Raw genomic sequence first — 24,641 nt, 5'->3', positions numbered from 1 at the left:
GGTGGGGCCTATGACTTCTAGCTTTCAATGCTAGAGAACGAGAATATTTCTACATCCGAACGTCATGCTTTAGGGGCGTGTTAGGCACCCATGATGCGAAATAAATTCTGATCCTGTATGTTTCTCTGCGCAAATGAGCAGTTTTCATAGGAATGAATGGGAGCCATGTTTTAATCCGGTGTCCTTTTCTTTATTTGTCCATGCTCGCAACACATCCCCCAGCCAGCCCATTGTGTGTGACTATTGGTTGGATCTGCTTGTCTATCAACGTTTGTCAAACAAAATGAACCAATCAGCACTAAGTAAAACAATAAGGACACCCCCCATTACCGTAATACCTGGGGTTTTTTATCGAAGGAAACAGCTTTTATTCAGAGGAAGCTATGGTGACAATCTAAAACTTGCGCTTACTACGGTATGTTATGGTATGCTGAGGTCATGTTTTGTGCACTTCCCTACTGTGTTTTGGAAGATTTCCACTGCATTTTTGAAGCTAAGGCTTAGGAGAAGCAATTTCAAGAGCCAAAACAATTCAACAGGATGACTAAAGGTTCTTCTTTACACAAATTTCCAGGTTTTTCAAAAACCGCAATTCATTATTTCAGCATTCAAGCCAAAACATGTTTTACACAGTGGTCTAGGTCAAACTCGGAAAACAAAGGGCTAATGTCTTCTGAACATTTCCATACAAAATGGTATATTTTATCTTCTTGCACATTCAAAATAGGTATTTATAGTAGTATGTAAAATCCGAGAAAATACCTCTAGACCCCAGAGGGTTAAGCTGTAATAGCACACTAAGCATATTCAGTATTCCAATAAAGAAACCTAAACTCTAAAATACCACTAATCTTAACAGTGCTTAAAACCCTTGATTTCCCTGTCTGTGTCTTTTTAGATTCGTTCTGATAAAGACATAGACAATACAAAGATGCAGTATTATCTCTCTGGACCAGGAGCCGACAAGCCACCCTTCAACCTCTTTGTGGTGGACCGCCACACTGGGTTTGTACGCGTCACTGATATCCTAGACCGGGAGAAATGCGACACATACAATGTAAGTCTTTCTTTAAGTAACATCCAGGCCTAGTTCTGTACTTGTATGGACTTGTTATTATTGGAAGAGCAGGTTCAGTCCTAACATAGCTGTTTCCTTTAAGGCTTTATGAATGTCAATTCATAAAGCTAATGTCACTAAGCTTCCCTCACACATATGTGTAGATCATGAAGACAAAGTGTTGAATTAAAGTGGGCCTATGTCTCAACCCCTTTTTCTTTAGATGGCCGTTTAAGTTTGGTTCATTTCAAGAATCCATGTTAACTCCCTTTTAGAGCTATAAGTTATGAATTAATGTGATAGGCTTGTGATCAGCTTGTGTATGAGGTTTGAACAAGGTTATGGCTATTGACTTCTACCTAGATCTGCTCAGGGCTCAAATTAATTTAATTGAAAGCTCCCTCACAAAACAGAGCCTTTTTGGCCAAATGGAACTGCATAACATTTAGCTATGAATATCAATGCCTTGATATAGTTTTATCTGACTAAATGATACATTAGTTTTGTTTTCAAGATATACAACCTCCAACTATGATATAAACAACATTGATTTAGATTTCACCAAAAAAGTGGTGTCATCACTTACTTAGGGAATACACACCAACCATTACAGTAGGTTGGTCATCCCCATCTCCATTCTTTATATTAACAATGTAATCAATGGTAAAAGGTGCACACTTGATAGTTCCACTTTACTCTAATCCTCCGCTATACTAAGTTTCCTGTATGACTTCCAGCTGTCTTCTCACCTCTGTGTCTCTTTGTAGCAGTTTAATACCTTTCTTAGCAGGGTGATTCATTCATTATTTATTTTTGTGTAAATCTACGTATATTTTTTCTTAGGGACTTTTGTTTGGAAAATACATGCTGAAAATACTTTTATTTGTATGACATTACGTTTATTTGTGGAACAATTGAATACTCTGACAGAACTATTCATGGAAATATAATATTTCTAATAGACCACATATTATTCAGGGCAGAAAATATTCCACACTGACGGCCATATGAAGATTAACAAGTCCAGGTGAATTTCATTATTATAATGCTTACTTTAGATACAAATCATAAGCAAGTCATAATTGATAAACTACTAAATTAGTTTTCGGGACCAGTCAAATCAATATGTGAACACAAGGCTAACTGTATCAAAAAATTATTGTTGCTGCACAAAAATTTAAATCTAAATTTTCTATGTATTTGTTTGTAACATTGTAACCTTAACATGGTAACAACTGCAGCACCTACAGACCTGGAGATGTGTTCATGTCAACCATATTTTCCTGTTCCATCTTTTCATGTTCTTCATGCAGCTAACAGGCATTGCTAGATACATCGATGGGACCACAGCCGAGAGAGACATCCCACTGATGGTCACAGTCCTGGACCAGAATGACAACGCTCCTTACTTTGAGCTGCATAGTGGCAACATCACAGAGGCAAGCCAAGAAGGTATGGCACACCTTGACATCTATTGTCTACATCCTCCTGCTACTGTGGATCCTGAACACAAAACACGAGACAAATAGTCTGTATTTGTGCTTTGGCTCTTGCTCACTGGTCTGTGTGGGCAGGGCTCTTTTGGAAAGATTGCCTCGTTTCCACTGAGTAGAGCGGGTCGGGTCGGAGCGGCTCAGAGCGGGACAGCTCGCTTTTAAGAATCTCGGTGGTGTTTCCACCGCCAACCCTACCCATACTGGTAGGTAGGGTTGGGTATCGGTTGGGTTTTTTCCTATACCGGTTACTACTCGGTACTTTTGAAACGGTTCCGGTGCTTAAACGGTACTTTAAAGCCTCAAATTGCACACACTTTGTCAAAAAATAATGCCCTTTTATAAATAGTGCCACATTTAACACAATTAACTTTAACAATATAATTACGAGTAACTTACAAATAAACTATTTTATATCAATAAAATAAAATTCACACAATTTACATACTATCTAATACAACAATACTGTTTCAAACAATATAATAATGGAGGTTAATGTGGAGACTACCAGGTAATCTAATCTCCATCTTAACCCTTTAGGCGCCGGATTTAAATTTGAAAAATACTTTATTTTGACACCTACATTTCAGAAGGCTCTGGATTGAAAGTGGTTTGAGATAGAGACAAAAAGTTAATGAGACAAATATTGAGAATGTCCTGAAGTTTATCTAGGGAATACATTTTTTCATCTAATTTGCATATTATGACGTCATATGGCGGCGGCCATATTGGATTATGTAATTTCCATGAAATACCTGATATTTTGAAAGAGAGTTGAACTTATTTCATCAGATTCACCCCCTCCATCTATTTGTAATGATGTCCACTTTGTTGTAAGCCAAAATTTGTAAACTAGAACTAGAACTAAAACACAAAACGCATGTAAACAGCAGGCGTTTTTTTTTTTTTTTTTTTACACACTACAACTTTTACAGTACTTTTCGTCTTCTATTCTCCATTATTATTATTATTCATTATTGTAATTGTAATGTAATCCAAGGCAGAGCTTTTTGTATGGGCAGAGAGCGTTATTTTAAGTGTGTCTTACTGTCTTTATAAAGTGTCTTGTTAAACGTTTTCTTATCACCGGGCCGCGGAGTCCCGTTGTGTGTTGTTTTGTGTTCGTCTCCACCGCCATGCGTAAAGGCAGTATTATGACAGCTGACGGGAGGAAAAAGAAAAAAATCATCTGACGAACGTGAGTAAATGTAACGGGTGTGCAAATGTTCTTAAGTTAATATATAAGTGCACATCTGTTAACGGTGTGATTGTCTGCGTTGTGTTCTGGGGGTGTGTGAATGGATGGAAGGATGGGAGATTGGACCACAATGGAGGCAGGTTGTTCACATTTATTCGGATCTGCATGAGCCAAACAGAAAAGTGTTACTGCATATAACGGTCGTAGCCGGTACCACATTCCCTCCTCCGCTCAGACAGTAAAAAGCATTCTCAATGTATAAAATAATATGAAAATAAATAAAACAACACATCAAATGCAATCCACAAATGTAAATATAACCAGCATTGATAATAACATAAACAGATAAACATTCATACCTGCATGAGCCAAACATAAAAGTGTTACTGCATATAACGGTCGTAGCCGGTACCACATTCCCTCCTAACAAACAAACACACGGGGAACCACTGTAATACTCGGACGCACATGTACACAACAAAAACTCTGAAAAAGTGCATTTACTAAGTGCTAGCTGCTAAAACAGCGCTGTAGCATGTTTACAGACTTAATCTCTAACACATAAAGTTGCAAATTAAACATTTTCATTGTACACAAAATGACCTATATGCTAAAGTATGACGAGAAACACAACAACGTACCTCCGCTCAGACAGTAAAAAGCATTCTGAGCTTTGGCGCCACACACACGTCACAAAACACGGACTTCTCTTAAAGCTACAGTACAGGTACAAAAACACATCAACAAAGGAACAGGTTACCAAATGTACCTAAACACATACTGGTACATTTAAATCAGCATTGGTGACATTTCAACACAACTAAAAAACGCTGTTTCACCCTGGTTACATAAACACGAAAACTTTTTTGCTTTGCTTTCTGCGCTCACCTATTTAGCTCTCTCCCTCTTTTATTAGCCCACACCTAGGCCTACACACACGTTAATTCTCACACATTTTATGTAGCTACAAGTCCAAGTGGTGGGCAATTCTGGTGCCGACTAGTAAGGCAGCGGGTGTTAAAGGACTATGCAATGCGTCCTTAATAAATTCACGTCAGGAACGCCGCCTGTGCGCTTGCTTGTGCGCGTGTCATCTCATTAGCATCTGTACTTTGGCCACGGCACACCTCTCCCAGGTGTGCCGTGGCCAAGGGGCTGTTCCATGCTGGAATACGGATGGTGTGGTCACACTAGCCAAACATTCTAGACTTTAGTATGCTAATGAGCTTTGGCACGGGGCCGCGGCCCTAGTGTGAGTGGCCCCTAAGTGCTTTACAAGTTGAGATAAGAAAAGATGGTTGTATAGGAGAAATATACAGACGCAAACAAACAAGAATAAACACCTTTATGTACATTTTGGACCTATAAGTTATACTAGTATGAAAGAAGATATGTTATGGAAGTAAAATTGCATGGACGAACAATGTTTATTTAGCACCAATTCAAATTTATTTCAGATTCCCTTATCACACAACATTCTCATTATTCTCCAATGTCATGATATGAGTGCGGTCTGTATTTTTAGATGTAAACACAGTGTGGATGTGTGAACAGGTCCTCAGAACACTCATCCTGTTATCTTGCTGTGATCTCCTGCAGGAACCTTTGTGATGCAGATCGTAGGGAAAGATGACGACCAAGCTGGAACAATCAATTCAGAGATATCCTACAACATCATCATTCAGGAGCCAGAAGGCACAGGCCCCATGTTTACTATAGACAAAAAGACAGGCAAACTCTTTGTCAAAGAGCCCTTGCTGGACCGAGAGGTGAGGATAAACCAACACACTCCACATGCCCTGCAGAATTATCTTGTGCAAACTCATTATAAAAGCTTTAAAAGATCTTTACTGTCACTCTTAACTATATGACTGATTAGTTTGACAGGTGAAATGAATGACAGAATTAAGGCTGAATTCATATAATCTTTCTCTCTTATTCCCCCATCATTTGAACTACTCAAAACATCTCTAGCCTATAAAAAGGTGGAGCCAACCCTTCATTGAGCTATGGTTTCCTCCGGGAAAGTTTCACTGAGAAAACTTTAACTATACAAAAATGTCTGCGAAATTGGCAGGAAAAGTGGAAATTAAGACAGTTCTTTTATTGTTATGGATGCACAATTTACCAGAGCTAGATTCTCACCCTGTAAAAAAGCTATTGTTGATGAACTTGACTGACACCTAATAAGTTTTTCTTGACACATTCACTCACTCATCGTCAACCTCTTAACCGGGGTCGGGTTGCAGGGGCAACAGCTCAAGCAGGGGACCCCACACTTCTCTTCCCGGGCCACATTAACCAGCTCTGACAAGGGGATCCTGAGGTGCTCCTAGTGTGGAGATATACTCTCTCTCCACCTAGTCCTGGGTCTTCCTCCACCCAGCTGGACTCCTCCCTAGAGAGGCACCCAGGGGGTATTCTTACCAGATGCCCTCACCAACTGAACTGGTTCCTTTCTTTGTGTTTTTCTGAAAACGTTTTGTTTTCTTCTCTGTCAGACCTGTGACTTCTACAGACTGGTAGTAAAGCTAACTGATTTTGGAGGGGCAGCAGGGGCGCTGACGGGAACAGGAACTGTGGAGGTCAAGGTCATGGACATCAATGACAACATCCCAACTCTGGAAAAATCTGATGTGAGGAGCATGCACAGACACACACACGCACACACACCCACGCACGCACACACACACACACACACACACACACACACACACACACACACACACACACACACACACACACACACACACACACACACACACACACACACCATATTCATATATCTGGTATCTAAATAAGGAAATGAGAAGGGGATTGGGGAAGATAGGTGAAAGAGTGGTATGATGTGCAACATGATTAAACATGGACCAACCCAGATTTTTTCTTCACTTATATAAACTAGGGCTGTCAAACAATTAAAAATGTTATTCAGATTAATTACAGGATTCTGTGGATAAATCACGATTAATCGCGATTAATTCTACCATTCGAAATAGGCCCGAAAAATTACCATTTTCTCTGTATATTGTAGTATGAATTGAAAGATAAGGGACAGAAGGTGAATATATACATTTAAATTTAGTTTTTTTATTAATTGAAAATACAAATGATGGTGTAAATACTGCAAATCAGTGGTTTTCAAACTGTGGCGAGGGATTATGGCAGGGGGGCGCGGATGAATATGTTAAAAAAAAAGATTATTTATTTTTATTTATTTTTTATATTAAGATCACGGCATAGCTGGACAAGAGTTCTCCTGCTTCGTTCCTCTCACTGCATTTAAATGCATTCATTATATTACAGAGAAATGGGTCTCGTTAAAGAAAAAAAGCACCAAGCCCAACCCAGAGGACCCTTCATAAATTGTTTTATTTTAAATTAATATTTTAATGGAAAATCCGTGTGTCTTTCTTCAATAGCTTCTAATTCATCTGACCCAGTGTCTCCAAATTATTTGTTCACGCAAAATTCCTCATATTTAGCCTCTTAATTTTCCTCTCAAAGTGCACCAGATTCATGCATTTCCCTTTAAAAGGGTGAAAAAAAATCTCCCGGGGGGGCATACCCCCGGACTACCCTAGGAGGGTCTTCTTCTCCACTGGCTACTATTTTCCTCCATCAGAACATTGAAGGCTTTAGCGAAAAAACACTGGGTCTGTGAATGACATTTAACTACTCAAGTTAAGATGCTAAAATGTTTCAAAAATATGTTTAAATTTGTAAAATAATTAAAAGATCTTTCAAAACAAGCAGGGTTTTAGAAAAAATAAATTGGGGGGGGGACTCCGCTGAAATTTGTTCTCTGAGGGGGGGCTCACTCTCTCACACTTTGAAAACCCCTTCTGCAAATAAATTATAATCAACTAAAACACATGCTTCAATTTGGCTGTCCAAAGTTCCTATGTCTTTGAGCAAATAAAGGATAGGCTATAGAATGGCATTTATTTGGTGAATTCATGGTTTTGCATCCCTGAATACAACCTAATTGCAGTTCGCCGCACGTGTGTGTGTGTGTGTGTGTTTGTTTGCACGCGCGACCACGTTCTATGGGACTGTTCATTTGTAACAGAAAGCCGACGTTATGTTGATGTCACGTATTTATCACACACAGACGTTTGCACACTGCAGACGTTTGTTTCCTCCCGTGAACGGAGCAGAATGTTTCTCCTGTTGCTTCCGAGAGCAACTGCCGCCCGCGACACAGACGTAGCCGTTAGCAGCAGTTAGAGGTCCGTGGTTAGCAGTTTCTTTCAAAGGTTTTTTATTAAATGTTAATAATAACAAAATTGTAGCACATCGAGTACAAATTTTTTCACCTTTTTCTCCCGAACATACCCCACCCACATCCCACCCTCACACCCAACAACACAAAACACACACCACAAGAAACAAAAACAAACAATCAACATGAAAAAAAAAAAAACACACAAAGAAATAAAATTGAATCAAATAAAAAGGGGGGGGGGGGGGGGTAGCTACTCTTCAATTAATGTGGTCGGTTTCTTAAAATAGTCTAGGAAGGGGCGCCATATTTTATGAAATTTAGTCTCAGATCCCTGGGTAGTGCAACGATTTTTTTCCAGATTCATACATGACATAATGTCTCTAATCCAATGTGAGTGGGAAGGAGGAGCAGGATCTTTCCACTTGAGTAGGATAGTCCTGCGAGCAAGTAGTGAGGTGAAGGCCAGTACTCTCAGCTTCACTTTGGGTAAGCCCGAATTTGGTGCAATGCCAAAAATTGCAGTGAAAGGGTTCGGCTTAATTTGATGCTGAAGTACTTCAGAAATCGTTTGAAAAACTGATGTCCAGAACTCAGTCAAGGTGGGACACAACCAGTACATGTGAAAGAGTGATGCCGGTGCGCTCTTACAGCTATCACAGGTCGGGTCTACATCGGGGAACATACGAGCTAATTTGGTTTTAGATATGTGGATACGATGTACTACTTTAAATTGCACAAGAGCATGTCGGGCGCACATGGAGGTAGAGTGTATCCGATCCAGGACTGAATCCCACATGTGATATGTGAAGGCAGAACCTAGGTCCTGCTCCCACAGGGTTCTTATAGCTGCTAATGAGGGGCTATGCAACTTCGAAATAAGGTTGAAAAACACAGAAATTGAGCCTTTTAATGTGGGGTTTACAGAAAGAAACAAATCAACATGATTGGCTGGCGGTTTATAAGGGAATTGGGGAATTAACTTCTGCGTAAAATGCCTGATTTGCAGAAAACGGAAAAAATGTGTCTTTTCGATACCAAAATGTTTTGTCAATTGGGAAAAACTAGCAAATAGATCATTAATAAATAAATCACCGATGCATTTTAAGCCTTTTTTATGCCAGATCTTGAATGCACCATCCACCGTCGTGGGGATAAATAAATGATTAGCTGCAATTGGGCTGAAAAGTGAAAAATTCTTCCTAAATTGTGTCTAGATTCGAAGGGAGTGCTTAATCACGGGATTACTGTTGGGAATAGCCGAAGAGAGTGGAAGTGCGGCGCTTAAGAGGGCAGATAGAGACAATGGGCTAACAGCGCTGGACTCCATTGTCACCCATACTGGGGCTGAGTCGTCAAGGTGAAAATGCACCCAATACACTAAAGAACGGATATTAGCAGCCCAGTAATAGTATTGGAAATTAGGGAGGGCCATTCCGCCTGTTTGTTTTGGTCTTTGAAGAAATGCTTTCCTTAACCGAGGGTGTTTACCATTCCAAATATAATTTATCATTAAAGAGTCAAGGGCCTGAAAAAAGGATTTGGGGAGAAAGATGGGGAGACATTGGAATAGATATAGGAACTTTGGGAGTAATGTCATTTTAATTGAATTTATTCTGCCTATGAGAGAGAAAGCCAGAGGAGACCACTTTGATAATATTTGCTTCGCCTGATCCAATAATTTGAGGAAGTTCGATTTAAATAGGTTTTTAAAATTTCTGGTGAAACATACCCCAAGGTAACTCAGATGGTCTGTCACCACTTTGAGTGGGAGAGCTGTGTAATCAAGTTTAAGAGCTTCTTTATTAATCGGAAAGAGTTCGCTCTTGCTCAAGTTAAGTTTATAGCCAGAAAACTGACTAAAGACCTCCAACACAGAAAGTGCCTCCAGTAAAGAGGTAGCTGGCTTGGCGACAAACAAAAGTAAGTCATCGGCGTATAATGATACCTTATGTTCAATTCCTCCTCTCCATATCCCCTGAATCTGTTTGTTACCTCTGATGGCAATCGCAAGTGGTTCGATTGCAATAGCAAAAAGGAGTGGGCTCAAAGGACAACCCTGCCGGGTCCCACGGTGCAGATCAAAACTACTTGAGTAACGGCTGTTTGTTAATACTGAGGCAGAAGGGCATGCATATAATAATTTAACCCAAGAAGTGAAAACAGGACCCAAACCGAATTTCTCAAGGGTGAAAAACAAATAATTCCATTCTACTCTATCAAAAGCTTTTTCAGCATCCATAGAAGCGAGGCATTCTGATTCAATATTTCTGGGGAATATAAAATGTTCATTAGCCGGCGGATATTATAAAATGATTGGCGTCCCTTTATAAACCCAGTTTGGTCGGGGGATATGATAGAGGGGAGAACATCCTCTAATCTGTGGGCGAGAATTTTAGCAAGTATCTTCACATCCGTATTTAATAGTGAAATTGGTCGGTATGATGCACAATCTAGAGGATCTTTATCCTTTTTTAACAACAGGGAAATACAGGCCTGGTAGAACGAAGGCGGGAGTTTACCTGAGTCAAATGAAGTCTGAACATAATGAAGTCTGAACATAAAAAGAATAAGTAGTCTGAGAATACTGAACATAAAAAAGGCGATAATTCGGCTGAAAATTTCTTAAAAAAGTCAGATGGAAGTCCGTCTGGACCAGGAGATTTGCCTGATTGCATAGATGTTATTGCTGCAATAATTTCCCTCTGAGTAATAGGTGCCTCAAGGCTATGTCTCAGGTCTTGAGAAAGGGAAGGCATGTTTAGGTTACTGAAAAAGGTTTCCTGACGAGAGGAAAGAAGGTTGAATTCTGTCTGAAGTTTTAAACGTTCTTTGTAAAGTTCAGATGAAGGTGAATTAGCATACTGTCTGTCTATGTTCAGAATCTGATCAGCAATTTCAGTTTGTTTCTGTTTTGTACACTTATTTTTGTATGCTGCAAATGATATAATTTCACCTCTCAAATAGGCTTTCAGGGCTTCCCAAATTGTTGCATTGGACACATCTGGTGTTTTATTTATACTCAAAAAAGTTTTAATATGTGTAGAGATGTGTGAAAGAAAACTCTCATCTGAGAGCAACAATGGATCCAGTCTCCAGTCACTGCCTTCTTGTATACTCAACGTCAGAGAAAGCCAGTTGAAGGAGCAGAGGAGCGTGATCAGAGATCACAATACTTTCATAACTGCATGACTTAAGGTCTGACATCAATGAATTATCAACAAAAAAATAATCAATTCGGGTGTAAGTGTGGTGGACATGTGAAAAGAATGAATATTCTCTTCCTGTGGGGTATAAAAACCTGTATGGATCAGAGAGGCTATAATCAGCAAGAAATGATTTGATATAACCTGCAGATCTGCTAAGAGTGGCAGGTTTGGGGGAAGAGCGATCTAAGACTGGATCTAGATAACAATTAAAATCCCCACCAAGAATAAGAGAATGGGAATTGAGATCGGGGAGTTGAGAAAAAAATCTCTTAAAGAATTCTACATCGTCGACGTTAGGCGCGTAGACGTTGGCCAAGATGACTGACTTATTGTAAAGTTTGCCTGAAACAATAATAAAACGTCCATTTTTGTCTGATATAATGTTTGAGGACTCAAAAGGAATATTACTATCAATAAGGATAGCTGTGCCCCTGGCCTTAGCCCTGAAATTAGAACGAAAAAATTGTCCACGCCAGCATTTACTTAGTCGCCCATGGTCAGAGTCATGCAAGTGGGTTTCTTGAAGGAAAACTATTCCAGCCCTGAGCCGTTTTAGGTGGGTTAAGACCTTACCCCTTTTCACTTGGTGATTTAGCCCCTTGACATTCCAACTAATTAAATTAAGATTTCCCTTCATCTAGCTCAGTTATAGTGAGAGTAAAAAGAGTTGCTCCGATAACAAAAAGAGTAGCAAAATACAGAGGAAAAAAAACAAAAAAACAACACACAAAAAAAGGAAAACAAAACACAGATAACTGAAAACACAGCAGGTGCTAACCCATCAGCTGACCCCCCAGTTTGTGGTTAGCAGTTTAAAACACAGACTAGTGTGCTGCTATGTTTGGCCGCACGCAGCTACTGATCCTGGGTCAGCCACAACGTTAGAGTGACTGTAGTACAGAGCGGGTGGGATGCACGGGGCGGATCATTCTGCACATGCGTTAATTCCAGAAATTAATCACCCTGCGTTAACACGTTAATTTTGACAGCCCTAGTATAAACATATTAATGGTACAGGTACATGAATTATCATGAATTTACTCATGTAGTACTTCATGAACTATCAGAAATTCACTAGGATTAATGGTATCTCTTGCATGATTTAACACAGGAACAATACATCAACTAGAAAATTCCACAGAAATTTTAAAGTGCATGCCCCCAGGCGCCGACCGCCAGCACAGCTCGAAACGCTTCGCTGAACCACTGCCTCACTCTTTCTGAAGACGAGTCCCAGTTTTTTATTTATAAAAAAATTGAAAACTATGTTTCATTTTCATTACACTTCACAAGCATGCACCACTTTGTGTTGGTTTATCACATAAAATCCCAATAAAATAAATGTACGTTTGTGGTCTTAACGCGGCAAAATGTGGAAAAGTTCAAGGAGTATGAATACTTCTGCAAGCCACTGTAAGTACTTAAGTTCCCATTTTAATATCAAATTAAATGCCACATTGCTCCAGTCATAATATTTTAGTTTAGCTTTTGTCTTGCAGCTCTAAAAGCAGCTTGTTCTTTTTTAATGGATGTAATGTTTTATTATTTATCTATTTTATCCTGGTTAACTCTTTATGATAACGTGATGACAACACCAACAGATCATAACGGTTCATAAATAACCTGCATATCAGTGATTCATGAGAAGTGGGACAAAACAGGGTGCAATGTTAAAAAAATACAAACCCTATGTTTAGGCAAATTAAATTACATGTTTGTATCCAACATATACTAAGCTACTGAGCTAACTTTGACACAACCTCCCAGCTTTTATCCTTTTCATCAAAATGGGCTTTTTACCTTGCTATTCCTTATTTTGTGTCAACACCGTCAGACACCAAAAACACAAATGAATTTTCCCTCAATTTATGCTAGACCCATGATATGTATAGTGAGCACAAATATTCACCAAGACTGACAGAGGCCACAAAAAATATTTTCAAAATGTATATGGATATACATTTTAGTTATTCAGTTGAACTGTGTAATAGAATTTTTACTTTGAATGAACATCAATCAAGATGTGTTTCAAATTTCAAAACACATTCTCATGTTAGGTGACTGGTTGGATTTTCACATATGACCAACCATTCCTCAACAACTATGAAATAGCATTTTGCAATATTAGCCAATTAAAATCTGATGGAGTTTACACATATCTGACGGGGTTGACAAGTATATCTTATCGATTTGACATATCTGACGGCGGTGACAAAAACCCAGATGTAGTCATTTTAACCATCAATAATCAATAACAGATATTTCATAACAGCTTGTATTATTGGTTGAGCGTTAATTCAAGATTCACATTACAGTCTTTCAATCAGACTTGCTCTAACAGACTCACACCAAATCGCCTCATTTTGTATATCATCCTGTACTTTTTTAAGAATCATCAATGACAAAAGAAGATTGTGAGAGTTTCCATAAATACAGTATTAGAAAAACAAAACCCTATTTCTATATTTACATAACATAATGGATATTATCTAGTAGCCATTTGGTTTTTCTGTTGATGTTAGGTGCTAGTATGAACTGCTTCAGGAAAATAAAATGATCGAAACATTTCAAATAACTTCTTCAGAAATTGTAAGTTGGTGTTGACATGGTTGTAACGCAGGACTTTCAAGATTTGGAATGTAAAATCTTCTAAAACTACAACACTAATCAGAGCCTGTCTGACTCTAATGTACTCTGCAGAGGTATAATGTGACAAGAGGTCCTTCATAGTGACAGCTGCCCCTTATTTTGCCTGATTTTATTACATTTGAATGGATTGTCTGACGGTGGTGACTAAAAGTGTCCCAGCACTTTGAAACCATATAAAACATGAATGTGTTGTAGAAAAACAGTTTTTATTGATGTGAGAGATTATGCAGTGTTGCTTTTGATTAAAAAGCTCTTTTTAATCATTAAAGTACATTTTTAATAGGTTTTATTGCATATGAATGATTGAACCCTTCTCTGTGGACACTGGTTTGGATGTCGTGAGAAGATAACAAGTGTCATATATTTGACATAATAATGATAAAATAAAATGTAAGGGGATAATTGTGCTCCAGACATTCTATTCTTAATCCCTAATAACATCTACAATTTTAAATATTTTTACTTTTAAACATAACAGCAGTTAATATTGGAAGACGGCCTTTTGTCCCGCTTCTTAAGAATCACTGATAGTCTGAAATTGCAAAGAAAATATGCACAGGAAGGCATAGAGCCCATGCAGACAGAGAATTGACAGTAAATCTTGATGACATTTGTTGGCACATTCACTGTTTTTCAATAACAGACTGCATTTTTGAATCTTGTTCTGTTTTCAGTACACTGGCTCAGTGGATGAAAATGTTGCTGATGTTATTGTGATGAAAATCAAATCTCTGGACAAAGACCTTGAACACACAGACAACTGGCTCACTGTCTTCACAATCTCCAAAGGAAATGAGGATAATATATTCTCTATTGAGACAGACAAGGAAACAAATGAGGGGATCCTTAAGCTAATCAAGGTATTTAGACTTGTGTTCTGGAACTCTAAATAGTATAATATTTTTGATGAAGTACTGTACTAGTGTTGGGTACCTCCCTAACATTTATCTGCTGTTGACTTTTCTCTCCATGACATTTTATACCTTCAATCCTGGACCAAACAGCCACTGGATTTTGAAGAAATCCAGGATCTAGAGCTAGGCTTGCTCATTGAGAATGTAGCTCCTTTTGTGGAGGGTGGTGCTATAGCCATGGATGTGGGCCTTCAGGTTGGAGAGGGTGGCTCCCCAGCTGCCGGAGCTGGAGCAGGGGCTGGTGCTGGGGCTGGTGCTGGTGCTGGAGCAGGGGCTGGAGCTGGGGCTGGTGCTGGAGCCGGGGCTGGTGCTGGAGCAGGGGCTGGAGTCGATGTGGATGTGGACCTGGGGCTGGATGCAGGGGGGAATGGAGGTGTAGACGTGGGCCTAGATGGAGGAGTGGATGCAGGACTTGAACCAGGTGTCAAACCAAATGCACCAGCGAATAACTATTCAATTAAGATAGCAGTGAATAATATGCCAGAGGATCCAGCATTCATACCTGACACCAAGCATGTTCCTGTATCAGAAGATCCAAATAATGCACCTGTTGATGGTTTAATCACACAGTTTGCCGCTGTTGATCCAGACACAGGAAAACCAGCTGAAGACGTCAGGTAATTCAAGCTGCAGTTAAGAGAACTTCAAGGGTCTAAGATTAAACCTGTGAGACTGTTGGCATTGGTACAGTTCTGGTCGGGATGTCATCAGTGTTAACCAAAGTATTTTTAATAATATAACATTATAAATAATTTACATATACAGTAAACAACAATTTTGACCTGATGATGATGATCCAATAGTTTTCAAGATATTTACAGTGGTGGCCAAAATAATTAGAACACCTGACAGATCTGAAAATATTCCCTTTTTTTGTTGTCTCCAAAACTTGATTTCTTTTCAAAATGTTCATGAAATATGCAGTTGGTTGTTCTTAGCACAACAAATATCAGTCACTCCTACTGTTTTTATCCACGTTTAACTTTAATATTTGGTATGTCCACCTTCAGCAGCAATCACAGCAGCACATCTCTCTGGCATAATGTCAATATATTTCCTGAGAACCCATGCCTTCTACAACTCAAAGCAAATGCTTTCCTTTGAATATACAATAGTTCTGTCCAGTTTATTTTCTAACTCACCCGAAATTAACTTGATGGCTTTAGATGAGTTGGCAGATCCTTATGCTAAGCTTATCTTATTGTCCTCTGGCTTCAGCTGTGTAGCATTGATCTTCTCATCTAACTCTCAGCAAGAAGTTGATTGAGTGTGTCTAAGCAAATGTTGAACTTAATTGTTATTTTGTTGTCCCGTTTTATTGTGTATTTTTCACTTTTATTACTGTTTTTGTATCATCTCTTACACATTTGTTCTGCTCCAGTTACGCCAAAGCCTTTGATCCAGATAACTGGTTTACCATCGATGAAGAAACAGCTGAGATTAAACTCAACAAGGTTCCAGATAGAGAATCGCCGTTCTTGGTGAACGGTACCTACATTGGCAAGATTCTGGCAATAACTAAAGGTAATTCCATTTGTACATAATCCTGTAAATTTATTGTCAACAATTAGGCTTAATTTCCTCCTGTTTAATGTGTAGGGGAACTATCTGATTTTAAAAGCAACAAGGAACTTTTAGTTGTAGTTGATTGTAGCCCCCTTTAGACCAAAGCGGGATGTTTCTACGGCACCAGTCCTGCTGTGCTAAAGATCTTTGCTAGTGCGTGCCGGCGGCATGTGCATTTTTTTAGGAAGCGAGTGAAAATGAGATGGCAGGATATATGGCTACGAGGTAATGTATTTATATGTGACTCTGTAAGATTAATAATAGTAATATGACCAAGGTGAAGCAAAATAAACTTTGATTTAGTAGTGTTCATTAACACAGGTTTTTTCCTTTTGCCTGCCGTAAATCGTCCGGTAAGTTCTCAGGAAGTCGAATGCCCCATGTAAATGCTTTAATAAATAATGCATCAGCAACATTTATGTACATTCATGTAGCGCTTCTCTGAACATGATTCCTCACCTACATGTTGAGCAGTTCATAAACGTTGTTGCCTGAGGTTATTTAGGAAATAGAACCCAATGATCCCTCAGAGCCTGCCAAACCACTTTCTGAGTCAAGGTGTGTCAACCGTAAACTGAGATGAAGCCCCAGAACAAAATAATGTATATCCACTGCTAGTATTAACAGACCTCCTATAGGACACAATTTAAATTAAGGGTGTGTGTAGTAGCAAGCAGAAAAAAGGAATAAAGGTGGTTTTGGCTGTCATCATACTGAGCATGTCAGACTAATGCCAAGACTAATGTCCAAGTCTTATTTTGTGTAAAGCTGTGGTAGTGACACAGGTGTTCACTACTGACTTGACATTTACACTAGAAAGTGGATCTGTGTTTTGGTGTAGCCTTACAGTTGGTGTGTTGTTTGACTCACTAAGCTGTTGTCATCCTCAGACATGCCGTCAAAGACAGCCACAGGAACAATAGCCATTCAAGTAACTGACTCCAATGACCACTGTCCCACCCTGACTACCACTCACAGCAGCCTGTGCTCTGATCAAAAAACTGTTTACGTGACTGGCTTTGATGAAGATGATAGTCCCAACGCTGCTCCATTCACATTCACAATCATAGCTGAGGGGACACAGGGGATCTGGGACATAGACATCATCAATGGTAAGAATATGTGCTCACTGGTCAGGCACTCAGGACAAAATCAGACACACTATTATTGAGCTTTTTTCCCTTTTGCATTACCAATTGTTGATAATTATCTTTATATGAATAGCAGACTTACAGTGTATGTGGTTACATTATAAAGAGCCCATATCTTCTTAAAATTCGGATATTTTTTTTCCAAGTTACAAGAATATGCATTTACATCAGAATCAGAAGTATAAGATTTGAGATTTTAGTTCCATGCAATATAAGAAAATGTTGTGCTTGTGTACATTTTATTTTAATCTATCAGACACAATAAAGTTTAAAACCTGATATTTAAATTTAAAAAAATAGGGACTACACATTGATAAAACAGTGCACATTTGACAGCTTTCTTTCTTTTGCTGTCTCTAGAGACGAGTGCTGCTCTCCACTCACGTGAGGTGCTGTGGCCTGGCTCATATGAAGTGCAGATGGCAGTGTTTGATGCTCAGGGTCTGTCCTGCCCGGCCCCTCAGGTGTTCACTGTGGACGTTTGTACCTGTGTGGAAATGGGCGACTGTGGTAGAACGGGGAGACTAGTTAGTCCTTCATCTGATCTCTCTGCTCCAGCCATCGGCCTGCTTTTATTGGCAATGTGCTTACTGCTGTGTGAGTTGAGCTTTAACAAACACTCCTGTACATTATTACCACATTGGATAAACATAAGCCCAGTTTCAAACAAATGTTTAATATTTTCATTTTATTCGTTTATACTGTTGGTAGCTATTGCCCTACTCAGGAGTTACTAAAGGTATACTGCTTAATAAACCATGCCGTGTCTCAAACATACCTCTTTGCTTTAAGCAAGGACAGATGTTCAGGGAAGTAAGTGATGTGTACATGCTAAGTGCTTCCTTAATAAATATTAGTGTTGGTTTTAATTTAATGCAGTACAGTATTATGCAGTTACATGCATAATGTTTAAGGGCAATTCTAGTTATTAGCAAATAAGTGTACTTACTGAAAATTAATTTGCATTTATGAAAGGAATAGATTACGTGATGGTGTTGTAATGGAAATAATGATGCTATGAAGTATAGCTTTAATGACCAAAGCATTAGGTCACTACCTGATAACACTCTGACTCAACATAATTTTAACTTATGAAGGTTCTCGCCATAATGTGTAAATGTATAACATCAAATTGCTAATATTAAATGTTTATCCTTTGAGTATTATTTCAATTTGCCGTACATTCATCAGAATGTTTGCTTCTCTCCACAGTCATCCCTCTTCTCCTGATGTTCTGTCAGTGTGGAGGAGCAGGCACTATCTTCCCTGACCAATTTAGGGATCTGCCATTTGATGCCAAAGAACACCTCATATCTTATCACACTGAAGGCAAAGGCGAGGATAAGGTTGGCAGAAATCTCCTTTTTATGTGAAGAAAAGAATGCTTAAGTTGTTCTATTTTAGTTTAATAATACACAGGCTCAGATGATTTCCTAATATCATGCCTGTGTAGGAAGACACCATGATGCACACTTTGGAGGCTATAGGTTGGAGAAGGCCGTTTGGTCTGTCATTGGGATATCATATGGGCAAATCCCATCACAGATCAGAAATCAGATTTTTTTTTCAAATTTAAATCCTGAGGAAGATGTTTTGAAATCTTTATGAGACCCAGGTGTACTGCAGACATCACTTGAGCAGTCTGAAACAGTGGTAGAACAAACAGGAGTTAAGCTTGATTAAATTGTGTCCAATGAATTCAATGTATTTACTGAACCTAAGGCTCAACAATCAGGATAGCAGGAAAGTAATGTTCCTTCTAAAGGATTTTGTAAGGAATATATATCTATAAGCACTATAGCACAGAATGTGTACTATCTAGATCAGATGAGACAGATTTAGTTAATAAAGAGACATCACCATTTTAATTGGGTCCAAATAAGGACAAGGCCGATGGTTCATTCAACCCATCTATACCCATTTTATTTTTAAGATAAGTAATTGTATCTTTCAATTATCTATTTTAATATCCCTCCAAGAAATGATGGTTAAGTTCTGACTCAAATATCCCACATCTATGTAAAGTTTGTTACATCCACTTTCAATGTGGACTAATGCTTTTCTTAAAAAAAACAGTATGACATTTCTGCTTTAAAATGTAAAGCCTTAAATAAAAAAATACAGCTGTTGGTTGTAATGTTATCTTAGCATGGTAATGACTTTTAAGCCCACTGTGACCATTATGCTTTTCAGTCCACGCCCACACCAAGTCATATTGATGCATTCTATATCACATTGAATTGCTTCTGTTATTTCTGTAGGAAGTGCCCCTCCTAAGTATTCCTATTATGTTGGGTACCAAAGAGAAAATTGAGGTGGCATCAGAACCGAACTTCAACTGCGTTCCTTCAAAAATCCCAGAAAATTATCAGACAACTACAACCTGCAATGAATTCAGACAAAATTGGATGGAAGTCGACAATACCTACATGTTCAGCAATAGCAATGCAAGTGCTACATTGAGCAGGCAAGCACTTGGTGCACAACACACGACAGACCTGTATGAGGAAATGGCACTACCTGATTATTTCCTCAATGATTACTACTCACAGGTTAGCTTTGCACATGCTTATTTTTTTCCGTCAGATCTTCCACATACAAACAAATGTTCAAAGTTTATTGATACCAGTGTCTTTGCTTTTTCTTTCCTCTGAACAGAAAGCGCTCTGTGTTGCGCCAATGAAAGACGGTCTGGTGCGGTATGATTTCGAGGGCCAGGGCTCCTCTGCTGGCTCAGTGGGCTGCTGTAGCCTCCTGGAATCTGACAATGACCTTCAGTTCCTTGATGACCTTGGGTCAAAGTTCATGACTCTGGCTGAAGTCTGTTCCCCTCCCAAACAAACACCCAAACCCTTATTGACAAGCAAATTAGCAGGCCCTGTCAAAACCACTGTTGATATTGTTGAACCCATTGTTAAGCCCAACATTGAGCAATGTGTTGACATAAAAACAGAGAAAGTCATGTCATCTACTAAGATCAAAACATCATCCGACCATAGCAGTGCTCCGACATCCATGACACTCCCTTCTGTTACTAACATCAGTCATTCCTCTAACATGAGTTATTCTGCCACTCTCCCCTGTCAAGTTCAGACAGTGGTACTACAGCAGCAGCAGCCAATTTATTGCACTACCAGGCCTATGCTACAGCCTGTGCACTATTTAGTTCAACCACAGCTTCAAAACACAGTTCTACTGGCAGATGGGACCCATGGAGCCAATTTTGGTGGCCTGTATGTGGTCAATGAAACGCGAGGCTCTCCTTCTGGGCTAGTTATCCGGGGCATTGAAAGCCCCCAAACCCCTGCCAGCCCGACCAGTCCACTCTGCTCCACCCTGTTGCTGCCTGTTAGCCCAGGTGTGTCGCAGGGCTCGGCCCCTGTGGATGGCTGGAAAATAATTGGCCCGAATCCTAATTGTAATTATATGTTAGTTACAGATAAGAGCGGTCCAGGTGAGGCAGGTGTGGCTCCAGGCTCATCTCAGGGCACTCTGCCCAGAGGTTCTATCCTGGTAAGTGAGACTGCTCCCCCTCAGGGGGTGTTACGTCCAGCAGCCCAGGGAAGTGTGTATGAGTTTCAAACAGGACACAGTGTTGCTAAACAGGGGGGTGTTGTCGAAGTTAATAGAAATTTGGGGAAAACATGGGTTGGGAAACCAGGGCAGATGGGATTAGGGTCGGTCACTGTTTGGGGAGTTGGTGTTGGGCAGCCAAGAATGGGAATGGGACATGTAGTAGAAGAGAAGGCAGAGGTCAGAGTTTGTCCATTGGAGCAAACAGGCAGTGCAAGTGGTTTTCCAGAAGTACCTAGAATAGATTCATCAGGGGAAGACAAAACCCTTATAATTGCAAATACGGTCATTACCGCTGAAACCACTGAAACTCATTCCCCTTCAGCGAAAGAGGTAATGATGGAAAATCTGTTTGAGGATGACAGTGATCCAGCTCAGAACATGCAAGATGATACTGTTGAAAAGCAATCAGAACATGTGATCACCTACACATTTAAGCAAGACACAACATTAGATCATGAGGATCCTAGTGAGCTGGTCCAAAGTACATTTGAAGACAATGAGAATATCCAAGAGTATCCAACAAAAGGGTCAGAAAAATATTCAATTTCAAATCTTGAGAAAGATATTGTGACATCATTACAAGGGCCAGATGTACTACATACATCATTTGAGCAGTCTGACATAGTAGTAGAACAAACAGGAGATGAGCTGGTTGAAATTGTGACCAATCAATTCTATGAAATGACTGAAGCTAAGGCTCAACAAACAGAACAGCAGGGAAATCATGTTCCTTCTGAATGCTTTTCTATGGAAAATATTTCTATAGCCACTAACATGGCCTCCACTGAAGGTTTGCTATCTGGATCAGATGAGACACATTTAGTTTACACAGGAATAGAAAATAATGACACAACAGCATTTACTCAAGGAGAGGGAGCTGCTTCAACTCCAGACCACATAAACATTGAAGATGAAAAAGAAGTGGAAAAAGAAGGAGAACCTTTTCAACCTGGCATAGCTGAAGGTCCAGAGGATGGAAGTTCTGAAGACGGGGGGTCAGAACCTCAATCAAATGAAATCAAAGATGCTAAAAATGGAAAGGAACTGGAGGAAGTTATCAGTCCAGCAAAAACAGTTGTTTCAGACTTAGAAACAAATCTTGATAGCATCCAGGCAGAAGAAATAACTACTGTCACCAGTAATGCACATGAAGATTTTAAGGCTGAGCAGGAGCAATTGTCTGATTCTGAACTAGGACTCAACACTGTGGGTGATCAATTGTCAGCAACCCCTCCAAATGAGATTTCAACAGACTCGTTAAATGAGACTAGAGAGCTGTCCATCCCTAAAGAAGGCGCAATGGCAGAACTCCAGATGGATCATAGTGAAGGGGTTGAGACAGACTTAGGCTATGCAAAGACAGATATGAAAGGTGAGATCATTTTAGAGGAAGAAGTGTTATCGCAAAGTTTCAGCATGCCTGATGACCAAGATGAATGCACTGAACGACACCATGCTTTGAGCACAAGTCCTATAATGCCAGATACGGTCATCTCAGATGACATCATTACTGATACAGAGACAGAGAAAGATGGGGATGCTATGGAGGAAATGGTTTCACCAGTACAGCGACATATAAGTTCCTCAATTGACCAAGATGAGGATAGTTCAAAAGATGATGCATCACACACAAGTTGTCAAATGGAAGACGTCTTGATTTCAGATGGTAAGCAAAATGTTCTAGAGAAAAAGGAGAAAGTTGTGGAGGGAGTGGCTTTACCTGTACATCAACAAGTTAGCATCACAGACAGCCAAGATGAAGTGATTGGAAGAAAAGATGCAGGAAGTGTGATTTCCCAGGTGGAGGAAGACGGAGATGGAGAGAAAGATGAGAATATCATGGAGGAAAAGTTGTCACCTTTACAGCAAACGAGTAACATCTCAGATATTGAAGAAGACCGTGAAAAAAAACAGTCCTCAAGGAAGAGTTCTATAGTGGAGGATCAGCTCATCACAGATGGCAATATAAATATTGGAGAAAAAGACGAGCATATGGCGAAGGAAGTGACTCCACATCTGAGCATTTCGAATGATCAGGATATGATTGTAGGTGAAGATTCAGGAAGTGTGATTTCCCAAGTTGAAGATCAGCTCATCTCAGAAGACAACATAAGATATGGAGACAAAAAGGATAATATTGGGAAGGAAGATGATTTATCTATACAGCAAACAACCAGCATCTCAAATGAAGAGGAAGATAGTGAAGAAGAATATGCTTCCCACACAACTGCTCAAATAGAGGAGGAGCTCATTTCAGATACTATAAGTGAAGGAGAGAAAGGGGACAAAGATGTGCCCCCCATACAGCTAACCTATGGATTTTCAGGTGACCAAGATGGCAAAAGACAAGACTTAACAGGGACAAGTTCTCAGCCGCAGAATCAACTCATGTGCTCAGATACCATAAATGATGGAGATAAAGAGGAGGCTATTTTGACGTCTCCTTTACAGCCAAATGCTAGTGTCCCAGAAGACCAATATGGGCAACATTCAGAAGAGGATGAAGCTACCAGGTCTTACCCAATGTTAGAAGAGAACTCTCAGTCTTCAGAGACTGAATGTTTATTTGAGGAAGATTCTTGTTTAGCAAGTCAACATGCAGAGATGGTTCAGGTGGCAACAATGTCACTGGTGACTGAAACTGAGAAAATACCTGGTATAGTTACTACACATCAAGTACGTCAAGAGATAGACTCTTCAGAGATGGGAGACATGGATATGGATTTAGTGAAGGGTGCTGACATTGAGGGTTTGAACGATGTGGTTACATTTACAGAGGAACTGAGATCATCCAGGGTGGCCACAGGACAGGTTGTTATGTCAAAGGAAGTACAAGAGGCCATAACTAGCATATTGGCATCTGAACAAGTAGCGGAGGGCAAAACAACTCGTGAGTACCAGAACATTGATGTAATTACAACTAAACAAAGTGAGGGTGAAGTTCTCACATGCAAAAACGGCCAAACAGATGTCACTTTTGAGGTTGGAGAGGGACCAGATGATACAATCCCAGGCTCAGCAGAGACAGCAGCTGCAGGTTTTGTTGCAATGAGTGAAGTAACTGAGGAGGCTGGTAGTCTTATTCAGACTGAGAGTGTGCACATGACTGGAGGAGCAGCAGGGGTAGGCCCAGACCTCTTGGGGGAACCTGCTTCCATAGAGGTTGAGTCAAAAGTTGAAGCAGGTGGTGATCAAGTGAGTCCTATACAACTTGAGACAGTTATCAGCCAAACTCCTCGGAACCAATCCAGAAAGAGTAAAAAGGGCTCCAAAAAGATGTCTCAAAGTCCAAAAAGCCCATCTGGAAAATGTAAGCAACAGTGATTGCTTTCAGATTAAAGCTGCATCAACAAGTATACAGCTTCCATCAGCTTTCAATGTGGAGGCAGTAGGCTCCAGTTGATTTGGAAACTCCTGAATGTGTTGATTCAGCTTAGTAGATGGCAGTGATTAACCACATCAGCTGTTTGCTTTGTGTTGGAGTGTTGAGACTTTGTGTTTATCTTTCCCAAAGCTCAGTTACACACAGCTGTTTAGCAAACACCTTGTCCCTTTCTAAATGGAGTCCTTTCCCAGAGACCAACAACAGAATGTATTTTGGCT

At 39.7% G+C, this 24,641-nt stretch overlaps 1 protein-coding gene across 1 annotated transcript in view; it reads left to right on the top strand.

The window, feature by feature from the left end:
- Positions 1-24,362, top strand: part of LOC307254492 (uncharacterized protein) — a gene marked incomplete at both ends in the record, with an annotated part of 34,913 nt that extends 10,551 nt beyond the window's left edge. The window contains 13 exons of the mRNA XM_080032886.1: positions 899-1,057; positions 2,371-2,509; positions 5,348-5,517; positions 6,250-6,384; positions 14,506-14,691; positions 14,836-15,362; positions 16,127-16,269; positions 17,202-17,423; positions 17,823-18,059; positions 18,675-18,808; positions 19,724-20,014; positions 20,121-21,519; positions 21,805-24,362. Of these exons, the coding sequence (XP_079889012.1) occupies positions 899-1,057; positions 2,371-2,509; positions 5,348-5,517; positions 6,250-6,384; positions 14,506-14,691; positions 14,836-15,362; positions 16,127-16,269; positions 17,202-17,423; positions 17,823-18,059; positions 18,675-18,808; positions 19,724-20,014; positions 20,121-21,519; positions 21,805-24,362 (6,300 nt within the window). The remainder of the gene's footprint in view (positions 1-898; positions 1,058-2,370; positions 2,510-5,347; positions 5,518-6,249; positions 6,385-14,505; positions 14,692-14,835; positions 15,363-16,126; positions 16,270-17,201; positions 17,424-17,822; positions 18,060-18,674; positions 18,809-19,723; positions 20,015-20,120; positions 21,520-21,804) is intronic.
- Between the last annotated feature and the right edge of the window lie 279 nt (positions 24,363-24,641).

This window comes from Ammodytes marinus, assembly GCF_949987685.1.
Source record: "Ammodytes marinus genome assembly, chromosome: 8".
Taxonomy (NCBI): Eukaryota; Metazoa; Chordata; class Actinopteri; order Uranoscopiformes; family Ammodytidae; genus Ammodytes; species Ammodytes marinus.
The sequence above is the reverse complement of the archived record's forward strand: the minus strand, read 5'-3'. Positions and strand labels throughout refer to the sequence as shown.